General features: G+C 47.9%; 1 protein-coding gene across 1 annotated transcript in view; it reads left to right on the top strand.

Annotated features, from left to right (window-relative positions):
* The window catches only part of LOC144678194 (glutamate decarboxylase 2-like), a 180,912-nt gene that overhangs the window by 70,905 nt on the left and 83,035 nt on the right, over positions 1–26,972 (top strand). Inside the window, exon 5 of the mRNA XM_078538068.1 lies at positions 9,817–9,907. Within this exon, the coding sequence (XP_078394194.1) occupies positions 9,817–9,907 (91 nt within the window). The remainder of the gene's footprint in view (positions 1–9,816; positions 9,908–26,972) is intronic.

Below are 26,972 nucleotides of genomic sequence, written 5' to 3'. Positions count from 1 at the left end.
CTGAAGGGCCTCCCATTGACCTTCCAGTCTCAAGAGCCTGCCTGCCACCCCTGACTGGATGGCAAGCCCACTCCTTGGCCTTTAATTGGCTCCCTATTTCAAAATAGCAGTGGGCATGCATATTATACGCCGTGTAGGATCAGAACCCGGAACTAGCCTCCAAATTGGTTCCCACCCCCTGTGCCAGAAGGTCACCCTACTGGCGGCATTGGGTGTAGAGCAACATTGCCCACGGTGCTTACAAAGATTGAACTATAATAGGGATGTCAGATGTTGGAATAAATGCCATTAGGTCTTGGGGGAAGAACTGGTAACAATGCTCTTTCACAGATGAGCCACACTGCACCTTGTCTGAGAACGCATGCCTGAGGTTGCATAGTCGTGAGCTAAGAGTTATCATATTGTTAGGAGCATCATGCAGGGGAGTTTGTTTAGTTCTCTCACTTGATCTTCTGTTGATCTAGAAGATGGACAATGCTATTACACTAAGGACCCAACTTGTAAAGGCTAAAACAATTGATCAAATTCAATTACACTTAAAGCAACTCAATAAGCACAGAGAGTAACATCTCTCAGGGATTAGTTTTATTTTTTACAGGCTCTGAAGTTGTTAAGAGAAAACAATCGAGCAAACTAAATTCTCCCATTTTCTCCTCCTATACACTGCTTTGGCACTGCCTTTCCTATTAAAGTATTGGTCAGCTGCACTCCAGGGTTAACCCTCATTCCTCTGCTGCAAATCGGAACAGGTTTTTTATGTCATATTTTCCATTGTTTTCCTGCTTCAAAAGATATCAAACAGAATTTAACAATCTTATTAATTTAGCGCACAATGTAACATCTGTTTTGTCCTACTTCCAGCTTTACCGCATAACACCTAGTCTGTTTTAAAGTGTTAATAATCATAAATAACATTTAGGATGGAATCATCCCAGATTTGCTCTAAGTGCGATAGCGGGAGGGTAAAACGACATTTTACCCGCCGGCCGCGATGGCGGGTTTTCACGCCGCATCGTCCCAAACCCGCCTCATTATTTATGCACTCCCGGTAAACACACCATTTCCATGGCAGTTGGGCTCTCATTCGCCCACTGGCCAACACCCCACCATCGCATCACGCCGGGCGCCATGTTTAAAGTCCAGCCGCAAGCACAGCGCTCATTGCTTCCAGCTTACCACTGCTGCACGGAGGACATGGCCAGCAAAGGGAAAAAGACCTCAGTACCCTGCTTCAACGATGGATCCCTCGAGAAATGCTGGATGCCTGGAGGCTCGCCGGGATGTCCTGTATCTCCACTCTGGCCGGAGGATGGGCAGCAATGTGACCAATCCAGCTTGGGAGGCAGTGGCAGCGGTGGTCAGCGCCAAAACCCTTCAGAAGAGGCCAGACACCCAGTGCCACAAGAGGATGAATGATCTCCTCCGTTCCGCCAGGGTAAGTCACTCTTCTCATCACTCTCAACTCACACACTCACAAACCCATCACACATCCTCCACTAGCGCAGAGATACACACCTCAGTGAGACCTAGCTTTAGAGTAGTCCCAGGATCACAATCTGATGAGCACATCACACTGTCTGATCCACAACAGGCGGCGGGCAGGGACTTCCCAGGTGTCCGGCACTTGGAGGACTGCTGGAGGCCAGAACATTGCTGAGTCCGAGTCAGGTGATGATCCTCTGGGCTTGGTCATGTCACAGTTGTTGGAACTGCAAAGGCAAGCTCAGGAACACCAGGAAGGGATGTCCGCTGCACTCCTCAGATTGCAAGGCACAATGGGGGAGTCCCTCCGCCTTCAGGCTGAGGTGATAGTGCTGGCATTGCAATACACCGAGGTCAACACTGGTAAAATGTCAGGCGCTATGCAAACCTTGGTCCAGGACTTCACTCCTGCACTTCTGCACAGGCTCAACTCCATTGCTGATGCTATAGTTGGCCTCCAACAGTGTGTACGTGAGAGGGGTACCAGGCAGCTTGATCTCATTCCAGCTACCCCTGCTCCTCAAGGAATCAGCCTGGGGCCCCTGAGCATCCATAGGGAGGAGGATCATCAGATGCACACTCCGAGCCCATCCATCCAGGTGACTCCGAGAGTGTCCGGCCAATCTGACTCCCCTCTCCCTGTGCCCTCAGAAGCTCCAGCTCCATAGGCCAAGGAGGGTGCCACTGCCACAGAGCATGACCCTGAAAGCAGGCCGGAGCCCTCCGAGTCTCAGCCCTCCAAAGTCATCACAGACAGGGCCCTCCACCTCCGCTGTGGATGTCCGGAGAGCAGCAAGATGTAGCGGCAGGGTTAGGAAAGTTAAGGAGAATTAGGTGCACAGCCTGGGCATGGGTGTTAATCACTTGTATATATAGTTCACTATTGTCAATAAACTCCCAAGAATGTCTCCCTGCCTATGGCTCCTTGTTCTGATGAGCAGCATTCTTGTCACTCAGATGTGAAACCTTTCTGCACAAGATAAAGGCGATGTCTCAGTCCAGGGCCTCTTCCCTGTGCTCTGTGCAGCCTTCAGACCACAGTGATGGTCCAGCCTCACAATCCCTGGGGACATTACTGATGCCTGAATGCCAATAGTGCTTGTCATTGCTGCCAGAATGTAGTGGGCAGGCATCAGAGTTCTCTCATTCTCTCGATGTGCTCTCAGCACCTTTAAGGAGGGGCTGTCCCCCATATTTTCAGCATCTGTGACCAGTGATGCTGTGCTCCTGAAGGGCTCAGGTGCTGAAGGTGGACAAAACATCAGATGTTTCTATAGTTTCATGGCTGCGTCTCTATGATATGACCCTGATCACGGAGCGCAAGCGAGCTGCCCTAGGCCAGACAAGAGTCAGACATTCTCAGAGGCTATATGAAGATTTATGGGGTGTCCTCACTGCATGTCGTCATCATCATCCTACTGCAATCGAGCGAATATTAGGGCCTCCACTGCATCTCCATATCAGGATCATTCTCACAGAGGGTATTCGCGCTGCCATAAGCCAGACTGGAATCAAACATTCACAACTGCAATGTGAGGATCTATGGGGTTACCTCACTGCATGTCATCATCACCCTCCACAAATCTAGCAGTTATGAGGGTCTCCTGAGTGTGCCTGCCACACCTAGCTAGTGCGAGGGCCTCACCCTGTCATTGTTGCCTCTGAGGACCTCAGCCTCATCCCCGTCGGCATCCTCCTCATCAGAGGAGACGTGCAGTTCCTCCATCTCCTCCTGCACCTGCTCATCCCCCCATTGGAGGGCCAGGTTGTACAGGGCGCAGCAGATGATGAAGATGCGTGACACCCTCTGCGGACTGTATTGCTGGGCTCCACCAGGCCAGTCCAGGCACCGGAACCTCATCTTTAGCATCCCGATGGTCTGCTCTACCAAGTTGCGAGCTGCAGCATGAGCCTCATGATACCGTTGCTCCGCTGCAGTCTGAGGCCGCCACACAGGTGTCATTAGCCACGGCCTCTGTAGGTAGCCCTTGTCCCTGAGGAGCCATCCCTGCAGCTTCTGTGGGCCCTGGAAGACTCCAAGGATGTGACCGAATGAGGATGTAGGCATCACGCACACTCCCTGGAAACTATGCTCACACCTACAGGATGCATTTCTGGTGGTCGCATACAGCTGCACATTCAGTGAGTGGGATCCCTTGCAGTCGATGTAGTCCACCGTGTGTAGCGACGGAGACCTGAGCGCCATGTGAGTGCAATCAATTGAACTCTGCACCTGTGGGAATCCCAGGATCTGGGAGGATCCAATGGCCCTTGCATCCTGGCTGTCACAATCCCAGGTGAAATGCACAAAGTTGTGTGCCCTCGAGAAGCTGGCATCCGTGACCTCATTGATGCATTTGTGGGTGGCGGCTTGTGAAATCCCACAGAGGTCATCTGTGGAGCCCAGAAAGGAACCACTGGCAAAGAAGTTGAGCGCTGCGGTCACTTTCACAGCCACTGGCAGTGGATGCCCTCCATGTCCCCTTGGCGTCAAGTCTTGCAGTAAGTGGCAGATGTCTGAAGAGATTCCATAGAATACTAATGAGAAGGTAAATGTAAACTGTCTGAAATCCAGGCACCAAGGGCTTAAATTTCAATCTGGGGTCAAGAACCCAATGCCTGGGTAATTTCCAGGTCCCAAACCCACCCCACATCTGTCACTTGCATGACACAAACTACCAATGTAAATGCCCTAATTGAGCCAGAGATGAGCTTCGCGACCAATTAATGCTGGTGAGTCAGCAGAAGGTGGAAACTGCTGCGGAGCACAATCCTCAAAGGCAGATGGCCTGCCACTGTCTTGCAGAAAACAGGAGATAGTACATTGCAGGACCACAGTCTCACCACACACAAAAATAGCCAAACAGCCAACCTGAAGATTCTGTCCCTGATCCGGATCAAAAAGCCCTACTGGCAAAAACTTTTCATCTTAATAAGTAATTTAATTGTTCCCTGTATTGAACCCAACACCTATGCATTAAGGTACACCTTAAAAAAAAATCACCTTCTGACCCTCCCTGAGCCATTAACAATCTCTTCAAGGCGCTTAATGGTCTGTTAATTGGAGGTGAGCGGGTTCCTGAGTATACACCACGTCCTCCCACCACGCCCCCACTTTGAAAATTCCAGCACATTGCGAAGGGTCTCAGACATTGAAACACCTTCCGGGAGCATTGTTTTCAAAGCTTACTCATAGTGATCTCGCCTCCAAGGGCAATTGAAAATCCCGGATTAGATGTCAGTTGTGACAGTTTGTAGCAATCCTGCTGCTGAGTCAGAAGGTTGTGCGTTTAATTTCCACACCAAAGGAATGAGTGTAGGAATCTAGGCTGACACTCCAGTGCAATACCAATGGGGATGTACTCTGTTCAAGGTGCTGTCTTTCAAATAAAATAGTAAGCTCAGGCAGATGTAAAAGCTCCCGTAGCACTATTCCAAAAAGAAGGGGAAAAATCCCTGTTGTCCTGGCCAATGGGAAATGGGGATGTTCGCTGATGATTGCACAATGTTCAGCACTATCCATGACTCCTCACACACTGAAACAGTCCATGTCCAAATGCAGCAAGACCTGGACAGTATCCAGGTTTGGACTGACAAGTGGCAAGTACCAGGCAATGACCATCTTCAACAAGAGGGAATCTAAACATCGCCCCTTAACTTTCTATGGCATTACCATTGCCGAATCTCCCACTACCAACATTCTGGGGTTTATCACTGACCAGAAACTGAACTGGACTAGCCATATAAATACTGTGGCTACAAGAGCAGGTCAGAGGCTAGGAATCCTGCGACAAGTAACCAGCTCCTGACTCCCCAAAGACTATCCACTATCTACAAGGCACAAGTCAGGAGTGTGATGGAATACTCCCCACTAGCCTGGATGAGTGCAGCTCCCACAACACTCAAGAAGCTTGACACCATCCAGGAGAAAGAAGCCTGCTTGATTGGCACCACATTCACTCCCTCCACCATTGACACACTTTAGCAGCAGTTTGTATCATCTACAAGATGCACTGCAGGAATTCACGAAGGCTCCTTAGACAGCACCTTCCAAACCCACAACCACTACCACCTAAAAGGACAAGGGCAGCAGATAGATGGGAACACCACCACCTGGAAGTTCCCCTCCAAGCCACTCACCATCCTGACTTGGAAATATATCGCCATTCTTTCACCGTCACTGGGTCAAAATCCTGGAACTCCCTTCCTAACAGCACTGTGGGTGTACCTATACCAAAAGGGCTGCAGCAGTTCAAGAAGGCAGCTCACCACCTCCTTCTCAAGGACAAATAGGGATGGGCATTAAATGCTGGCCTTGCCAGCAATGCCCATATCCTATAAATGAAAGAAAAAATCAGAAGTGTCTCTTGTTGGGCAGCCATTTGTCAAAGCAAGTGGAACCTATCTTACTTTAAAATTATATCAGGTATTTGAAACTGGGATCGGACATCATGTGAGCAGGAGTGGACAATATGGTGGGAAGGCAAAAAATCGGTTTCGCAATGTCATGAAACCAGTTTACAGTCGTCCACTCCGTCTGTCAATAGTGGGCCGCATTTCATGCCGCCGCATGTCGGAAACGTCATTGTAATACATTTGCATATCATAATGAGCCCAGCTTGCCGGAATCATCCCACCATGGTGGATCATCTGAGCATCACATTGAAGTGTTTCACAACTGTACATAAGCGACATGCACCTGGCGAGCTGCTCAAGCTCGGGACTTCGAGGTTTGTTTGCCGACCTTGCTTCGGGCAGCATTCGCGTTCATCAGCGCCAGGCTTCACAGGCAGCACCATATCACTTTTTGGGGGGCTCATGGGCAGGCCTCTACCTACCAGACCAGCTGTAATGTGGGGGTGACTTTTCAATGGCTGCAGGGCTAGGGCTTGCTTGAGGAAGAGGGAGAAGAGGCCTCAGGCAAGGGAAGAGACTGCAGGGCACGGGGTGTACTGGGAAAGGGAGGGATCTCAGGGGGTGTGTGAGGGCACATGTTGATCTGTACAAGTGGCCTCAAGAGGGTGAGGGCTGAGGAGGCAATCTCCAGGAGAGATGAGGCAGATGGACAGGTGTGGGTATGTGTGTGAGAATAGATGGTGATGACCCTTGAGCTGGCAGTGGATGGGATGCCAGTGAATGTATGATAGGCTTGTGATTCTGTGAGTTTAGAGTGATGAGCTGGGTGCCTGGCAGCATGGATGAGATCATTGATCCATTTTCTGATCCCGGTGAGCTGGTCTTATTATGATATGCAGACACATTACAATAAAGTTCCCGACGTGCGGCAGCGGGAAATGCGGCCCGCCATTGACAGGCGGAGTGGACAATTGCAAACTGGTTTTACGATGTCATCAGATCGATTTTTGGCCTTCCGACCATATTGTCCACTCATGCCCACCTGACGCCTGACACCAGTGAGCATGGAAAATTCCGCCCATAGATCTTTTGTCTTATCAATTTCAAATACCTGATATAATTTTAAAGTGATATAGATTCCACTTGTTTTGCTAAATGGCTGTCCAACAAGAGACATTTCTGATGTTTTTTTCATTTATTCATTTATGGATGTGGGTGTCGCTGGTAATGCCAGCATTTATTGCCCATTCATAATTGCCCTAAAGAAGGTAGCGCTGAGCTGCCGCCTTAAACTGCTGCAGTCCCTGTGATGTAGGCACACCTACAGTGCTGTTGGTGAGGGAGTTCCAGGGTTTTGACCCAGCGACAGATGGATGATTGCTTCTGGGCAGCAAAGGCACTGACAACTTCTGGCGCCGCCTCCCAAGCCGGAGTGGTGGCACTGATAGGCCTCGTGTGGCCCAAGCAGGGCTAGAGAACATCGCGGTGGGCTCCAACGGCAAGGGGCTGCAGCCTTCTTGACTTTCAGGGCCATGTCTTCCGTGCAGCAGCCCTGAGCTGGAAGCACTGAGAGGTGTGCACTGAGATGCTGCCCTTCAGATATGGCACCTGGGGTGAGGAAGGAGCAAGATGACGGCACGGTGGGCAAATGAGAGACCGCCTGCCATTCCCGAGAATGCATGATTGATGAGACAGGATTGGGATGATACGGCATAAATAGCTATCATTGCAGCTAACAGGTAAAACATTCTATTTCCCGCCCGCTACCGCACTTAGTGCAAATCTGGGACAATTCTGCCCTTTGTTTGGCACAGTTATGGGTATTTTGAAACACTTGACATTCCAGCATTGCCACTAATGGCAGCCAGAGGCTGTTGGGAGTGCTGTCATATAAATGATGCAGTACTGCCGTCACTGCAGGTGACATTCTATTGCTCCTCGGGAGTCAGTAGTTGTCACCTGTCTTTTTTTGCATTGCTGATCTGTAAGCTCCTTCCCCAACAGCTACAATTGCCCTTGCTCAGTTGTTGTGTACATGTATAGTTTGTGCAGCAACACAGAAACTGTGTAAATGGGGCAGATTCTACAGAAGCAGCAACTCTGCTGAATTACAGAAATCGTTCTACTTTCAAGCAGTTTTGTAATATGAATGGGATATCAAATATCTAACTTGTAATTGGAACTTTCTGATGTAAGCAAGTAATGGGCTAATTTTCCTCACTAAGACGGGTAGTGGAAGTTGGGAAAATTCCCAGCTTGGCTCACCAGCCTCGGGAGAAAATGACCGAAAAGGCGGGATCTTCATTGCCAGTGGGGCTGGTGAGGCCTGGAGTCAGGCCAGCTGACCCAGGAAAGAGGTCACAGGCAGCCACAGTGACTAATAGATGCTGAGGCAGGCTGTTTAAAAGGCCCGCCTCAATGCTGTGGGATTTTGTCACAGATAACATAACAGGCCCTCCAGCCCTCACCCCTCACACCCTACACACACACCCCATGCCCCATCCATGCTGCTTCATGCCACCCCCATAGCTGTCCATGCCCCCTATGCCAAACTATGCCCTTCCACCACTCCCCATCACCTTCATGACCCCTATGTCAAGCTATGGCACTTCAATGTCCATTGGCCCTGTACAGTGTATGGTGGATCAATGAACCCTATAGTGACAATGGAACTTGTAAACAAAAAAACTTTTTTTTAAAACTAAAAGCACTCTGATGAGTGTCTGGATTATCAGCCAAGCATCATAATGAGGCTTGTCTGAGAGCCCTGAAATCCATTTGCCCACTGAGACACCTGAGCCCCAGGGGAAACAGTGCTTGATTGACAGCTCTGGCTCTCACATCTCTGCTGTCAAGTGCACAATATTTATTTACACAACATTAAGAGGTTTCAAGAGCTTGCAGTTTCTGTTATTGATGCTTTAAAGTGTTAGGATGATTGACACTTTTATTACCTGGTGGTGAAAGGACTTTTTTAACATAGTAGAGAGTAATGAATGAATGACTTTTTAAAGCTTTTTTTTTAACACCCTATTGTCGCTATAGGGTTCATTGGTTCTATACAGTGCAGAGTGGGTGAATGGGCATGGAAATGTCATAGCTTAATATTGGGAGCATGAGGGACTGGGGGTGGGTAGAGGGGCATAGCTTGGCATAGGGGACATGAGGGGCCATAGGGGTGGGTGGGGGTTAGGCATGCAAAAGACATTTTGAACTTAGCTTTCTCAAAGTCTCCTCATGCAGACTATGGTTTGTAACACCTCTGAAGTGCCGTGAACCACAACTCTCTAAAAATCTGACTCCATGAAAATTGTGGGGGAGTAGGACTTGCCAATTTCCGCAATGGAGCCAGCCAGGTTGGGAATACCTGGTGTAGGCTTTTGACCCGAACCAGCCTGCATCCTTTAAAGGCACTCCGGAAAATCTGACAGCCTGAATGGGGTTGGGAATCCCGAAATCAGGACATGACCGCCATTTTTACAGGGACCTCTAGTCATCCCAACTCAGTAAAAATCTAGCCCTATGTGTTCATTAAAGTCACAGTTATGATGTGTTATATCCTTATGCCAGATTGAATCTCAATATTTCTTTTTCAACAATCATGCATGGACCCAGTCCAATAGTCATGCTATAAGCTTTACAGTGCGCTCTCTTTTCAGCATTGCTCCAGTCATATGGAATGTTCAAACAGCTAGTTAAAAAAAAAAGTGGTGAGTTATGACTGTCAAACAACTGTGCATGTGCAAGATAGTTCATTGGTTGTTACTCCAGTCTCACAGAAAAAACAGTGCTGTTTAAATGACGGAGATTCAAAAGTCAAATATATTATTGAATGGATATTTGCAGTGATTCTATCATACAAAAATTCTGTATTCTGTAACAGAATTCCTAAGAAAGGGCCTTTATTAACTCAACACACTTAAGGCAAACAGCCACAAATTGACGTTAATATCCAACTGTTCTTGTTTGTTCATATAGGCCATCCTAGATATTTCAACCAGCTTTCAACTGGATTAGATATGGTTGGCCTTGCTGCTGATTGGCTTACCTCCACTGCTAATACGAACATGTAAGTATGCCGTTGCTATTGCATTGTGAGTTGTATAAAGTGTCTTTGTTTTGTATCAAATGTCAGTGATTGATTTTACATCTCCTTAACCGGTGAGATAATTGAACTCATTTGCTCTCTGCAAATTGTATGCCCAGTGAAACTATTTGCATTACAATATGAAAGAAAAACACATATGTTGAGTGAGGACCAGAGCTGCCTCCAAGGCGGTGCCAGTCCTTGGTTCAATACCTTGCCAATGCTCAAAGCCTGACCACACCCACAGTAAAATGGCTACATGCATCTGTGAAACCATACCCAAGCAAGAGTGACAATCCTCAAGTGAAGGGGATTTTATTTTAAAATATGACTCATGTTATACTCTGACTGCCTTTAGTTTCTGAAAGAATACCTGGCCCATGTGCACTGAATTTGTTCAGAGAGGAACAGTAAGCTATTGATTATGCTCTGGGCTGCACCTGTGCATTAATGTTAAATTACATGAACTTCGTGTAACAAATTCATCCTTACAGCAAAATGATCCTTTTTCCTAATGGAATACAGTCAAGACTTGGGTCAACTGCTCATTTTATCACACTGTCATTGTGTGCAAGTAGTACAGTGCTATCTTCCACATGACTGGCAAGATTTTATTGCGCTGAAATTTGCGCTGGGTAGGCAGGCACGTAAAATTACGCACAATATTTCAATCGCCGGGCATGCAGGGGAATCAGCAGCACACCCACCAACAATTAACAGGCCTATTAAGGCCATTAAAGTCACAATTGAATGAAATTTTTCACTGCCCGTCCAACCCTATGGTTGATGGGCAAGCAGAAAAGCCAAGTGGTCTTTGGATTTTTTAGGATACCTCATCCACGGGCAGGATGAGGTTTCCAACAGCAATTAAAAATTAAATGAAAATTTTAAAATTTCATTCATAACATGTCCCTGCTCATGTTTTTAACATTGGTAACTTTTTTTTTGTGTTTTTAAGTCTTCAGCTCCCTGAGGTAGCTCTGTGCATTAGGGAGCTTTCATTGAGCACACCCGCACGCATGCGCTGACTTCCACGCTCGACCATCCTCCCACCCCCACCCCCACCCCGGCAATGCTGAGCACTGCAGCGCGTGTTTCACGCTGGCTGGCCATTAATTGATTCGCCCGACAAGATAAAAATCCTGGCCAGATTGTGTATTTGTAAGTGGAGGGTTGCGAAACACGAAACAAAGTTTATATTCAGTGGTTCTTTATGTGTTAATTAGTTGCTGCCCCTAAAGTTAGAAGGCAAGTCCCTCCGGCCGCCTGTGCATGTTGCCAACACGCATTTCCAGCTGATTTTGGGGCCTCGACGGATTTGGTAAAATCCTGCCTGTGAAAACTAACGCAGTGTTTTTGGTTAACGTCACTGAGGAGCAGCATGTAGATATGAAATAGGAGGGTGCTAAGAATAGGTCCTTGGGTGACACAAGAGGTAACAGTGCAGGAGTGTAATGAGAAACCATTGCAGGCAATTCTTTGGCTACAACTGGATAGGAAAGTATAGAGCCAGGTGAGTGCAGTCCCACCCAGCTGGACGACAGTGGAGAGGAGTGGGAGGAGGATGGTGTTATCAACTGTCAAAAATTGTGAACATGTTATGGAGCGTTAGTTTACCTTTGTTACAATCACATAGAATCACATAGTTTCAGTATTGCGGCAGGGAAGGAAACCTTATTGGAGGGATTCAAACATGGAGTTCTGGGAAAGTTAGGTGCAGTGTTGAGAGGTGACAACACATGTTCAAGGACTTTGGAGAGAAATGAGAGACTGGAGGCGGATCAATAGCTTGCAAGGACAGAGGGGTCAAGGGTTTTGTTTTTAGAAGCAGAGTGATGATGGCAGATTTGTACAATGGCAGGGCAGTACATGGGGAGAAAGAACATTAACAGTATCAACTAACAGGAAAACCAGGAAAAGAAGTTGAGTGGTCATTTCAGATAAGGCTAATGATTGATAGCATTGAGCAAAGTCAAAATGTACTTGTCTTCTGTTTAACAGATTGGGCATCATAAAAACTTTAGAGAGATAAGTTGAGAGGTCTATCAAGGCTGGTACTGAGAGATATTCAAAAATAATTTTAACATGCACAGGTCATGGAATAAAACAGGAGCTGTAATGTTAGATCAGATATTTTGATACAGCCTAATTTGAGCATTTCTAGCATTTTTGCTTTTATATAAGATATTTTGATTAAATGAATCTCATGTTTTCCTTCACTGTGTGTTTAATGCTAATAATGACAGTTCAGTCAGGTTTGATTGACCCCCTTTAAAAGAGTGAGTGTTTAGCTGCCTTACCTTTCTGATCAACTCATTCAGAATAAGCAGGGTGTTAACAGCCCCTTCTATTGCAGTTATATTGTACGCGTATGTGCTCTTTTCTGATCGTGATTAATGATTTTAATGACATTTATTCAACAAAGAAGAAAGAAAAGTACAGCACAGGAACAGGGCCTTCGGCCCTCCAAGCCTGTGCCGATCATATTGCCTGTCAAACTAAAGCATTTTGCGCTTCCGGGGTCCATATCCCTCTATTCCCATCTTATTCATGTATTTGTCAAGCTGCCTCTTAAACACCACTATTGTACCTGCTTCCACCACCTCCTCTGGCAGTGAATTCCAAACACTCACTACCCTCTGCGTAAAAAAACCCCGCACATCTCCTCTAAAGTTTCCTCCTCTCACCTTAAATCTATGTCCCCTAGTAATTGACTCTTCCACCCTGGGAAAAAGCTTCTGACTTTCTACTCTGTCCATGCCACTCATGATTTTGTAAACTTCTATCAAGTCACCCCTCAATCTCCGTCGCTCTAGTGAGAACAATCCGAGTTTCTCCAACCTCTCCTCATAGCTAATAACCTCCAGACCAGGCAGCATCCTGGTAAACCTCCTCTCCACCCTCTCCAACGCCTCCATATCCTTCCGGTAATGTGGTGACCAGAATTGCACGCAATATTCCAAGTGTGGCCTAACCAAGGTTCTATGCAGATGCAGCATGACTTCCCAGCTTTTATACTCAATACCCCTGCCGATGAAGGCAAGCATACCATATGCCTTCCTGACTACCTTATCCACCAGTGACCTGTGGACCTGTACACCCAGATCCCTCTGCCCGTCGATGCACTTAAGGGTTCTGCCATTTACTGTATAATTCCTACCTGTATTAGACCTTCCAAAATGCATTACCTCGCATTTGTCCGGATTAAACTCCATCTGCCATTTCTCCGCCCAAGTCTCCAACCGATCTATATCCCGTTGTATCCTTTGACAATCCTCTTCACTATCTGCAACTCCTCCAACCTTGGTGTCGTCTGCAAACTTACTAATTAGCCCAGTTACATTTTCTCCTAAATCATTTACGTATACTACAAACAGCAAAGGTCCCAGCACTGATCCCTGCGGAACACCACTAGTCACAGCTCTCCATTCAGAAAAGTACCCTTCCACAGCTACCCTCTGTCTTCTATGACCAAGCCAATTCTGTATCCATTTTGCCAGCTCACCTCTGATCCCGTGCGACTTTATCTTCTGTACCAGTCTGCCATGAGGGACCTTGTCAAAGGTGTTACTGAAATCCATGTAGATAACATCCACTGCCCTTCCATCGTCGATCATCTTTGTCACTTCCTCGAAAAACTCGATCAAGTTAGTGAGACACGACCTCCCCTTCATAAAACCACGCTGCCTCTCACTAATACGCCCATTTGTTTCCAAATGGTAATAAATCCTGTCACGAAGAATCTTCTCCAATAATTTCCCTACCACTGACGTAAGGCTCACCGGCCTGTAATATCCTGGATTATCCCTGTTCCCTTCTTAAACAATGGAACAACATTGGCCATTCTCCAGTCCTCTTGGACCTCACCCATAGCCAGCGAGGAAACAAAGATTTCTGTCAAGGCCCCAGCAATCTCCTCCCTTGCCTCCCTCAGATGGTCTAATAATTGTTATATGGAGTGGTCCTTATTCATGTTTTCTTAACAAAACATGTGCTGCATTTATATTATGTCAATGCCATAATTGGCAATGCCAGTTCAAGCAGCAGCGCTGTAATAAAATCATAGAATGTTGCAACACACAAAAGAAAAAAACAGAAACCAGCCATTTGAACCATCAAGTTTACATTAGCATTTTCACCACTGAACTAATCTGTTTAACCCCACTGTCCTGCTCCCTCCCTTTAATGATCACAATATACTTAGGGATGATGAAGGCAATTTGACCCATCTAAATGCATCTTCCAGAAAGACCCTAAAGCTCCCTTCTCCCCAGTGCCCCTGAAACCCTTCCATTCACACATTGCTGCGCCACATTAATTTATGATTGCAGGTGGTTTTTGCCTCCATTAATCCGCCTAGAAGTCCATTGCAAGTCTGAAGAACTGCCTGATCTGTCATAAGTTTGCCTTTTATCAGTTTGCACCTGTGTCCCATTATCCGACTCTTGCAAGTTAACTTAAGGTAATATTTGGATTTACCTTTTCCATAGAGAGTGATAGGGCTGAATTTTCATCTCCGGTTTGGGAAGCGTATGTTGGGCCATTTCCAGACATTGTGTTTCTGACTTCAGAAAGTCAATCCTTTCACTCATTATTTTAGTCCCTGAGACTCAGTTGCAGGCTGGAGTTTGGGCCACCTCCTCCTGAGGCAGACTCAAGGCAGCAATGGAGGTGAGTGGATGCTGAGCCCGATTGGTTTGAAGGCCGACCTCCATCTACTGGGATATTGACCCAGTTATATTCATGGTTGTTAGGCTGTCTAGCACCCACACACATATAAACTCCATGCCCCTACCATCTCAACTTACCCAGTATCCACTAGGTACAGAGCTCATGGGCCAAGTTTTTTCTTTTAATTTCATGAACATTTCAATCAGCCATTCAAAATTCCCATTGAAAAAATTGTCCCTCTTATAAGCTCATAAATCTGTCAATCAAACACAACTATTGAAACCCCCATCAGAAGAAAAGCCCCTTTAATCCACTTAACATTGCCTATTTGTTTATTTGGACAACATTGGAAAATTAAAATGACTTTCAAAGAAAACTAAACCTATTACAAGCTCATAAAACTGTCAATCAAAAAAAGCTAGTAGTCCCCTTTACAATACCTGGCAAAACAAATGTCTGGCCACCTTTGAAACCTAGATGGTTCATACCATTGCCAAATGTCCTCATTATGAATGTACAGCTGAGCTCCAAGACTCAGTAATGGATTCAGCCCTGTAAGGGGTTGTTTACACAGCTGTGAATGGGACTGGTAGCTTTGTTGACAGCTTTATGAGTGAGTAATCAGTTTATCTCTCTTTGAGGTTTTTTTTTAACAAAGTTTGTTTGTTTATTTGGATAATATTAGGAAATGGTGAGTGAATTAAAGGTTTTTCAAAAATCTATGTTTGATTGACAGTTTTATGACCCTGTCACGAGGGCAATTTTTTCAAAGCGTATTTTAAACATCTGAATTCCTTATTAATTTCATGAGCATTTCAATGACTTGCCAGGATTGTTATATGGCTCATTAGTCCTGTACCTAGTAGATACTGCAAACATGCTTCAAAGGTTCAACTGATGCAAGGACATTAAAACAATGTAAAAAACCTAACCACAGGGTCCCCTACATATATTAATTCCTGATTCCCCATACTGTACAATTCAGAGGAGAAGAGGACTTTATCAACAGGATAATGTATTCTAATGCATCTGAACTCATAAACTGTTCTGGTCAGTTTAATGGTCTTGTACCTTTTAAGGGCAGAGCCCTATGACCACTGTTTTGACAATACATTTACCTTTTCAAACAACATCTAATTATGACCGTTGCAGTTGGCGAAAGATTTAAAACATATCTAGCAAAATGTTCTGCCTCCACAGCAGGCTACCCCCAAGGTTCATGAACAGATTTAACTGGTGTAGTTTCCCACAGCCTTCAGGAACTCACCCACCTCCATTAAAATAGCAACCTAAGGGCAATTTGCATTTAGAGCAGGCATTTAAATAGCGAACCTGACATCACATTTGGCGGGTGTCGGGCCGTAACCTGCCATATATCCTAACCCGTGGAAAATGGCAGGCAGTGAGCATCAGGGGGCCAGTATGAAATGATAGCCCCACACACCTCCCATTTGGTCCTCCTGATACAAATTTACTTAACGTCCGGTGACGAGAATGCATCCCATAAAGTCCAAGAGTCATTATGGCACAGAAGAAGGCCATTCAGTTCATTGAGTCTGTGCTGGCTCTCAATCTAGTCAGTCCCACTCCCCAACTCTAACCCCCTAGGTCAGAAAGTTTATTTTCCTCTAGTGCCTATCCAGTTCATCTCCACTTCCAGTGCCTTCTCAAGGGAAGCTAGGGATGGGAAATAAATGCTGGCTTAGCCAGCGACACCCACAGCCCATGAATGAATTTTTTAAAACCCAGAGACACCGAGTTCCATTCGTGATGGCATAACTGGAAGCGTGTGCCATTACTTCTCTCCTGCCTTTTCCCATTGCCCGCATGATTATAATTAAAATTTAAAGTTCCAGTGGTGCACATAGGAGACATGTGTGATCACGTGACAGGGGAAGCTTTTCAGTAGTAAAGTCTGCAATCAGCTAACAAAGCTGCAGCTAAAGGTGGGCTATAAACGTGCCTCCTGCCCAAACAGGGAGGCTCTGCTTCATGGCCACAACTTTCCTCCCAACTCCATTGCTATTAACATAAGACTTGAGAGCACAAATGTAGCACAGACATTTTTCAAAGTTAAATTTCATTTGTAAATATCTTGCATTTCATTGGTTTCACTTTATTAATTTGAGCATCATTGCCAGTTGTTGAGACTAGCTTAACCAGGGAGCTAAATGTACTGGCATGCCTCATGGCTGGCATGCATTGATAGCTACAGGAGAGTTAGGGACATTTCCTTTATTGTGGAAGTAACAATGCTGTGTTTTTTGTTCACTCTTATTGAATGTTCATGTTAGTGTCCAGTGTTATACTCTCCACTCTGTGGGATTGAATTTGCAGGCTCAGCTGGCTTTCCCTTCTATACGTTGTAAAGGACATTATCTGAGATCACTCTCAGTGGAAATAATTGAAATGCCGTAGGTAAATTCAAAACCCTGTACTGACTCTGCCAGCCAACACCCTGAGAAGGACACAAACTTGGACAATACTATCACCACCCTATAGGCCTTGATTGACTCTTCCCACCATTCCTCCCCCCATCCAGAATACCATGCCTTCCCATTCACTCCTCCATGCCCTCATCCCCACCCCCTGTCTTCCCTGATCCCTCTTCCACTCCTCCATGCTCCTGACCCCACTCCAGCCCCCCCTCCCCCAACTCCTCCACCGCTGACTCACCCTGGCCAGTCAAGAGCCTCTATTCAAGCCACCATTCTTTTGATCCCCTCCCTTGTGCCATAGAGTTAAACAAGGAAAACCTCTGATCTTTGTACAAAGCCAATTGGCGCAGGCCACCTTTAAGCAAACATGAACCGGGTGCCACGAGATTCTCGTGTGCTGCAGACTTTATCTTGAAGGTAGGATGTAGCTACAAGAAAGTTTTACGCTAATGAGTATTCATGGCATGCAAATGTATTGCAAGTATGAACCCACCACAGGCCAACATGAGGCGCAACACATCACCGACTTTATTGTTGCATCTCAACCCACCGTCGAGATATTTGAGATTTCACCCAATTAAGTCATCCTGTACATCATGTTTCTGCTCTTGTCATCTCCAAGAAATCACCCTCGCTGTGTAAAAACGTTCTATAAACTACATCCTTTGACTTTCTTTTTTTAATTCCCTTTTCTTCAAGAAATTCTATGCTTGGCCAAGGATGATATTTCCTTTAGAAAAGCATTCAACTTGCCACTAAATAAATCTCTCTTCATGCCTCGAGGTTGTGGAAATTTATCTTGGCTGGTAGTGTAAATGGACAGGATGGCATTGCCTCAGGCGTTCAAATCCCACCCATTTCACATGCCCATTCAAGGTGAATTTCTACACCATGTAATCTTCCAAATATTAAAGTAAAACAAAAATGCCTACATTTTCCTGGCTTATCGCTGTCTGATTTTATGAGACATAAAACCTTTTAACTTTTAACTTTAACCTTTAACCTTTTAACTTCCTGGCACCTAATATTTTTTACCATAACATTTTGGAAAATTGTAGTCAAAGCCACCATTAGCTCTTCTCAAGCTTTAGTCAGTATCTTGAATGTAAACTAACAGTCCCAGTGATTTATTGAGCGGAGGTTTAAGTAAATCCTTTGGTAACATTGCTCTTTTGAATCATAACCTCCACTACCTGTCCTGCATCTATTTTGGATGATTCTAGAATCCCCATTCCCACCTACTCCATCAAAACTGAGAAAATCAAGCAGGGTTTTTACATAGTAAAACACTGGGAGAAGGGCAGTCCAGTAGCACATGGGAAACTGGGGTGTCCGGGTTCCCCCATATGCTGTAGAACAGGCTTGTCCAACCTTTTTGCTTGGGCGGCCACATTTCAATTTTTTTTCTCACTCAAGGGGCCAATGAGCAAATTTCACCAAAATAAGGTTTGGCACAACAATAAACATGAATTTCAAAAATAAAGCTGGCGTGTGAATAGAAACAACTTGCTGAGTCAAAAAAATATCAAAACAATTAATTGACTTTTTTTTAGAAGAGTAATAAATTAAAATGACCATTAGGGTGTGAAAGAGTGTCCAGCTCACTCCCAGTCTTGGGTGCTCACTCAGTCACCCTCATCCACTGTGAGAGTGGGTGAGAGTACGTACTGGCGTGTGAGGGTGAATGAGAATCCTGAGACTGGGAGTGCGCCAGACACACAACCTCCCCTCCCTCTCACCCCTCACACACAGATACGCAAACCCCTCACACTCACCTCTCACACTCGATCCTCTCTCACACACACACTCTTAACTCTCACACACACATACACTCACTCACTCACACACACTCACCCTTCTCTCAATTGTGCGATGAGTAACTTAGCTCCTGGCTCCCCAAAGCCTGTCCAACATCTGCAAGGCACAAGTCAGGAGTGTGATGAAATACTCCTCACCTGCCCGGATGAGTGCAGCTCCCACAACACTCAAGAAGCTGGACACCATCCAAGACAAAGCAGTCCACTTGATTGGCACCACATCCACAAACATTCACTCCCTCCACCACCGACCCACAGTAGCAGCAGTGTGTACCACCTACAAGATACACTGCAGGGATTCACCAAGGCTCCTTCAACAGCACCTTCCAAACCCACAATCACTACCATCTAGAAGGACAAGGGCAGCAGATAGATGGCAACACCACCACCTGGAAGCTCGCCTCCAAGTCACTCACTATCCTGACTTGAAATATATCGCCATTCCTTCACTGTCGTTGGGTCAAATCCTGGAACTCCCTTCCTAACACCATGTGACTGCAGCGGTTCATGAAGGCAGCTCACCACCGCCTTCTCAAGGGCAACTAGGGGTGGGCAATAAATGCTGGCCCAGCCAGTAAAGCCCACATTCCGTGAATTAATAAAAGAAACACTCACCCCTCTCTTACACTCACACACAGACACTCACCGCTCCCTTACACTGACACACACACTCCTCTCTCACACTCACACATTCGCCCCTCACACTCTCACACTCACCTCTCTTTCACACTCACACACTCATCCCTCTGTCACACTCACACATTCACCCCTCTTTCATACATACACACACACACTCACCCGTCTCTTACACTCACACACTCACCCCTCTCACACACACACACACACACACACACACACTTACCTCGGACGTCATGGCGGTTGGGGCAGACAATATGGCAAGAAAGCCAGAAATCGGTTTCACGCCAGCATAAAGCACAGCGGAATCATCCGATAGTGTCCGCCATGGCGGAACGCCAATCCTGCTGGAGGCCAGCGTGAACCCAGCTTCTATTCTGCTAATGGGATGCAAAGTAAGGCCTGACCAGAATTGTCCCCCCATGCCAGATTTACCATTACGCTGGTGGGAAAATGCACCACCCAGAACACGTCTGGATAAGTGTGATGTGCAGAAGTCGGGACATAACGTTAGGAACTTGCTCAGATCGTGGACAACTGTGGAGCAGAAGATACTGGAGCCCTACTGCTACCAGACCCTGGAGGAACACCAAATCACATGCTGGGTGGATTCCCATGGACATAGCTCCACTGCAAAGCAGCTCACAGAAGGTGGGAGGTCTCCGTTGATGTCTTGGGTCTGCCTTGGAACATCATGGTCTTGGCCCTGGGATGCTACTGATGATTGGCAAGGCTGGGAGAGGAAGGTTCAGCCACAAGTGGAAGAGGGAGGTGTACCAGAGGGGGTAGGAGAGGAAGACCTAGGTTTGACTGGGAGAGGAAAGTGCACTGGGTGGGGGATGAGGTTGAGAGGGGGGTGGGTCGAAAGTGTCGGGCGTGTGAGGTTGGGAGGGGGGTGTACGGGGGAGAAGGGTGTAACAGGGGAGAATGCGGCAAGTGGGGAGGTAGGTCTAAGGGGGGAGGAAGTGTAAGGGAAGGAGTTCAGAGTGGGGAAGGAGTTTGGACGGGGAAGAACTTCGGGGTAGAAGGAGTTCAGAGTGGGCAGGACTTCGGGGCAGAATGGAGTTTGGAGGGGGAAGGACTTTGGAGGGGGGAAGGAGTAAAGGTGGAGGAGTCAGTAAAGGTGAAGGAGGGAATGAGGGGTATGTCCATGTGAACATGCAAGGAAGGGGTCAGTGGAGTTAATGACTGCCTGCTGGGGAGCAAAGTGAGGGTAGGTGTGGTAGGAGGGAATGGTGAGTATGAGAGAGGGCAAAGTGAACTGGAAGGGTGGGAGGGTGAGGGTGTGATGGTAGCAGTAGAAGGGATGGCGAGGGTGATTGGTGGGGACTTGGATGCAGACCAAGGACCCTGGGGGTGCGAAGGAGGAGGTTGGGGAGGTCAATGTGGATGGGGATGGCATTCTCAGGAAGGTAGGGAATGTTCACCTGGACATCACGGAAAGAAAAGAGTTCTGGTTGTTAGGTGATGGTGGGGAGGTGAAATGTGATGCCAGGAGCTGCAACAGCAATGGGGGAAAGCACATGGGTGACTGGGGAAGGGAAAAAGATGGGGGGAGCTGAGCAGAAACTCAACGACTACCATTTTTCTCAAATCAAAAGTGATCTGTTGGGTGGGCACAGATACTGCATGGGAACGCAATCAATGGGTGGGCAGGGATGCAGGTCTCCGGAATCACTCGGGGTCTGGCTGTGTGCAACTGACCTGCTCATGGCCGGGGAGGTAGTGGGAGAACTCGTGAAGCCTGTAAATGAAGCTGAAAGACACCATTACACATTATTCAGTAAAAGTGAATATATTTTCAGATTATAAAGTGACAAAATGTATTCACCTGTTCAATCACTTGTGATCAGGAATTCTTAACTTTTCTAGGCCTGCTGCTTCTTCCAGGTGCTGCCTGGACATTCACAGGAGGAATGGAGACAGTCTGTGCAATGGTTGGCCCTGTTGCCTCTGATGACTTCGGCATGGGTCCTCTGGAGAGCTGAGACCTCGGGGGCCTCGGCTTGCTTTGGCTGTCCTCCTGTGGTCCACCTGCTCCCTCTGCAATGACAGAGGACGAGGCTGAGTGGGGGTCACAGGCAAAGGGGACCCGGAGGGAGAGATTCCTGAGTGGATAACTCAGGGGTGTCCAGCTACTGCTTCTCCTCCGTTCAGGTGCCCAAGGGCCCCAGCCTGACTCCTTGTTGGGGAGGAGCACCTGGAGGGACATCGAGGTGCCCCATTTCTCTCTCATGCTGCCACTGCAGGAACTCACCCATGGCTACCACAATGGAGTGCAGGTCTGCGTGCATCTCTGCATTCTGCTGGAACAGTGTCTCCTTGGCATCCACCATCCTTCCCATGGAGACCTCCATGCGCATACATGTGGGCACCACTTCATCAGAGAGCAGGCGGATGCACTCCACTGACTCGTCTGCCACTCTCTTGAGGGCTTCCAATAGCTCTGCGATATGTTCCCCTGCCTTCTGCTGACTCTCCAGGATGAGTTGGAACGCCGAATCCAGAGGTTCGCCATCTGACTGGGACCTCGCAGATGCCTCTTCCACAGCAGTGCTCCTACTGCCGGGGAGCTCAGCTGAACCTGCCTCCTCCTGCTGTGGACACGTGTCTGTGCGGTGACCACCAGATTGTGAACCCAAGCTTACTTCTAGATCTAGGTTCCACCAAGGTCTGTGCCTCTGCACCGTTGGAGGGTGAGGGCAAGTGACGGGTCTTCTAGACTGCTTGTTTCCAGCTCTTCAATGGAGGAGGTGACATCTTGGCTGGAGGTGAGGACCTAGATGGAGCTGAGGGATTGGCTGGCTGAAGGTGTCGGTCACTCGGCAGAGGTCTATATGAACCAAGGTAGAGACAATTAAGGCAGAAGAGTCAAAAGCAGGAGAGAGAGCACTCACAATTGCGTGGTGAGAGGGATGATGGGCAGCAGGACCCTCACCGTCACCACAGGCACTGTCCATGTCCTCACCAATCAGCGTGATGGCACACTCCTCAAAGTGCGTGAGGGGTCTAATGTGGGCCACCCCACCCCCCCGATCTGGGACCTCTCCCTGCTGCTTTCAGCCAGCTTGTCCTGCATGAAAACAGATGGAGAGTGTGTGAGCAGGACACATGACACTGTGTGGAATGTTTGTGTGGTGGGCGGAGCCATGGACGGAATGAGGACGTGAGCTCCAGAGGTTATGAGCCTGATGGGGATGTGAGGGCTTGTGTGAGAGTTAGTGGTGTTGTCCCTTGAGGTGTATGGTTTCTGAGTTGTACGCATCAGGGGTATGGAGAGGGAGCAGGAATATGGTGTTGAATTAGAGTATCAGCCATGATCATATTGAATGGCGGAGCAGGCTTGAAGGGCCAAATTACCTACTCCTGCTTCTATTTTTCGACGTTTCTATCCCTGTGGATGTGTGATGGGTTTGTGCATGTGTGAGCTGAGAGTGATGATGTGGTTGACTTACTCTGATGGAACGCATTAAAGCATGCATCCTCTTCCTGCACCAGATGGCCGACCTCCTCTGTGCTCCAGTGGCGCTGACCGCAACTGCCATCGCCTCTCAGGCCGGATTGGTGACTCTGGTGGACCCCCTGCAGCCAGAGCAGGAGTAGAGGACATTGCTGCAGCTTCCCACTGCGGCCAGCAGATGCCCCAGAGAGACGTCACTAAATTCGGGGGCTGTCGTCTTCTTTGCTGTCAGGGCCATCTGTCGCCTGGAGCAGTCCTTGTCTAAAGACATGAAGTAGGCTGCACTCTGGTGCACTTTAAATATGGCGCCCAAGCACTAAGGTCACAGCGTGGCAGGCAAATCCGAGCCCGCTCGCCGGTGTTCATCATGAATGCATAATTAATGAGGCGGGTCGCGCCCAGAATGGGACGATACAGTGCGACAAGCCACCATTGCAGCCAACGGGTAAAACGTTCTTTATCCCGCCCGCGACCACACTTTGTGCAAATCTGGGACAATTCCACACTAAGTAGATTTAGATTTTCTTTTTGTTCAGACATTCTTTTATTTTACTAATTTCCTTTAAATTTGGTCTAGTGTCTCTGTTCACCTGTGAAATCCTAATTTCAACACTCTCCCTTACTGCATTACACATGCTTTATAGCCTCTTTATCTCCCATTTAAATATTCCCTATTGCTGATCTACAATTCCACTTGCATCTTTTCCTTCAATCATTCTGGACAAAGACCCTTCTCGACTTGCTATAATTTTTTTTTCTCTTCTTACATTGAACCTAATTATATTCTGCTCGCTGCTTCCCAGATGTTTCCCGGCTTTTATGATGCTCATTTTCTCTACTTCATTACCCAGGACCATGCCGAGTTGCACTGTCCATGCTGGAGTAAAGCTGATGTCGCTGGCTGTGTCGATCCCTAACTCTGTAGGTGATTTCTTCTCATGCATTGAAGGCAAAGTATCATTGGCTACAAAGAGACTAACTGTCAGGCTGAGCACCCCATTTTATTCTGACCATGGACTAGCTCTGGCAGCATTTTTCACATTACTGGACAATACAAACTTCCTCCTATCAAGAAAGGACCATGCACAGAAAATCGCTCCTAAGCACTTATAAACATTTTGCAGTTGTTTCAGTATTAGTGTCAGTGCACTGAATTTCACATTGCCTTGAGAGGACGAGCACCATTACCTTTACGGAAATGGTTCGCAGGCACACAATAAAAAGGGACATTGTTGGACTCTTATGGGCTTTTGATACACAGGCATATTTTGTGTGGACATGCATCTAATGCAAGTGAACACTGTTCACTAATTAGTAACAATCAAATTTATTAACGGAGAATTATTTCAACCACAGGTGGCTTCTATGTGCATTTTCAGTCATTTTGTTTGCTAAGGGAGTATTCTATTCATAGGACAGGATTTTGCCCTTGGCGTGCGGGATCGGTGGGAGTGGGCAGCAGCAGTCAGGAAGTCAACCACCGCCCACGATCAGCAGCGCTCCGCCATTTTGCATGGGCGGGCCAATTAAGGATATGTAGCTTGGGAATGAGTGCGAAGGAACGGGTGGGGGCATCATGTCCACTGGGTCCAATGGCGACCCGGTGGCCGATTCAAATTCGGCCTTGGAAGCCCCTGGAAGGCTGCCACAGAAGGACGCTAAAGTCTGGTTAATGGGGGCTGCTGCAGGTGGACACGGCAGGTGGGAGGGCAGGCAGGCAGGGCAGTCGGCCCTTCATTTCTCGGATGAGTGCCTCACTGCCCTCCTGGAGGAGGTGGCAGCCAGAAGAGAAACCCTTGTCCCCAGAGACAGGAAGAGGAGGCCCCCCCCCGCACCACCACACCTCACCAAAAAGGCCTGGGAGGAGGTGGCATCCAGGGTCAGCAGCCATGATGTGGTGATGTGCACATGGCTGCAGTGCCAGAAGCGCTTCAATGATATGCAATCGGGAAGGGTGAGTACCGTGTTGGCATGGGTCACTTTGCAGAACAGTTAAGAGCTGGCCATCCCCTGGTGGTAGAGTGTGAGTGGCAAATGTCAATGAGACAGGAGTTGGCCAAGGGGGTGAGTCCTGGCTGCTTGGACTGAGTGCCTTGTGGCTCCAAGGTCACGAATCGGCTGAGCCCTGCGAGGTGTTCCTCAGGTGGGATTGGCCAGGCTGCAGTGGTCTGCAGGTAGAGAGTGGGCTAATCAATGCTCCTCTGCCCTTTCAGAAGAAAACATCCCATAACAATACAGAGAGGTCGCGGACTGGCGGCGGACCCCCACACCTCCTCATCCTCTCGCGTTATGAGCAGGAGGCCCTGGAGCTGGAGAGGCGCCATGCACCTCGGTCAAGCAGCCATGGTGAGGTTGGGGTGCCAGAGGAAGGTAAGAGTGCAGTGCACTGAGGTGAGAATGTCGGTCATTGCAACTATTCCAGTGTAGTCTCTATATTGATGTGACCCTCGAACCTGGAATTCCCATTGATAATTGAAAGATAAGGGCACCATGATGCATATCTGTGTCTCATCAGGGTGCCAGGCATGCACAGTGACAGTTTCATGACTTAAACTAATGACATGTCCTTCTTCTCCCTTTTAGGCTCACCAGCAGCCGGTCACCGTGAGGATCCTGAAGGCCCACCCCTGACCCCTGAGGACCATCATGCTCACCACGCACCTGTGTCACACCCTCTCTGCCAAGCAGGCACCAGCGCAGACACCAGCACCTCAGTGGGCATAACTTTGCCATGTAGTCTATCGGGGCACAGTGATGCGGGCACTTCACACTTGCTTGAGGTGCAGGCAGAGGCAGAGAGTGCCCAGGGCATTGGCAGTCGGAGAACAGCTGGGGACCAGGGTGATGCTCAGTCGATGGCTGTGATGTGCCTCTGGAGTCGTCCCGAGGCAGCAGATGCTGGATGTCCAGCAGGGTGTGTGGGAGGACCTGGCGGAGGTACATGAGGGAATCTGTGCCATGGTGTCCGTTGTGGAAGAGTCCCTGCAGAGCATAAGCACTGAATTGACCCTCATGGCCAAGTGCAATGCCTCCTCCATGGAGAGAGTGGTGACTCTCATGGAGAGGCTCCTCCAGGGACTCAATCAGGGATTCCTGGGGATGCGCTTGGATTTGCAAGCCATCACACCGGCAATGACCTGAGCTGGTCAGTGCCAGTGTGGGAGATGGATTGAGCACCCAGTATCCCAGCTAGGTGCCCATCCATCAATGGTGAGCAGGGAGGTCCAAAGTGACCTCACGTTGGCGCATGAGCTGCCTGTCGTCTCTGCGGGCTCCTCTCAGGGTACTCCAGATGACAGCAGCAGCTCCTCCATCCCTCTGCCAGTGACTGTGGCATCTGATGGGGCTGTGGCGACTGGGGAGATGCCAGCTGTGGCACTGGCCGCCCCCTCCTAGGCAGGGCCAGCACAGGCTCCATGGGCCAGAGGATGCCCGCCGAGGTCACCAAGGCCAACAGGACAGCAGAGTGAGCAGGCTGCCTCTAATGCCAGTGCCAGCGAGGGAGGAGCACCTAGACGTAGCACCCGCAAGCAAACACTTAAAGCACCTTAAGCACAACACAGCCTTTTCACAGGTGATATTTGGTTCCCCCATTTTTTTAAACATTTTTTAATGGTGTGATGGAAGACATCAGTTAATGTTAATTTCTGAAATGTTTCACATTCACAAGTAAATGAGATGTTATTTTGTTCAGTTGGCCTCTGTATGCTTCATTTGTTCTGTAGGTGCAGGGTAGGCCGTGATGTTATGATGGATGTGTGTCTCCTGAAACTTTATTGCAAAGGCACATAATGTATGTTGTTGACCAAGGTCCTGCCAGAGATCGAGTATGGAGCCTGCAGCCCTGGCATGTGGTGGGGGTTCTTATTTGGTAGGCTAGCTGAAGGAGCGTTGGATCAAAGTGTTCCAGGTGTCCCTGCCTCCCAGGAGGTTACCCAGTTCAGTGTCCATGCCCTCAGCGTCCTCCTCACCGTGCTCGACCTCGGGCTCACTACTCGACTCATCATCTAAGTCCTGAACTGAAG

The sequence above is a fragment of the Cetorhinus maximus genome, chromosome 3 (assembly GCF_964194155.1).
Source record: "Cetorhinus maximus chromosome 3, sCetMax3.hap1.1, whole genome shotgun sequence".
Classification (NCBI taxonomy): Eukaryota; Metazoa; Chordata; class Chondrichthyes; order Lamniformes; family Cetorhinidae; genus Cetorhinus; species Cetorhinus maximus.
Note: the sequence above shows the minus strand (reverse complement) of the source record. Positions and strands in the feature narration are given on the sequence as shown.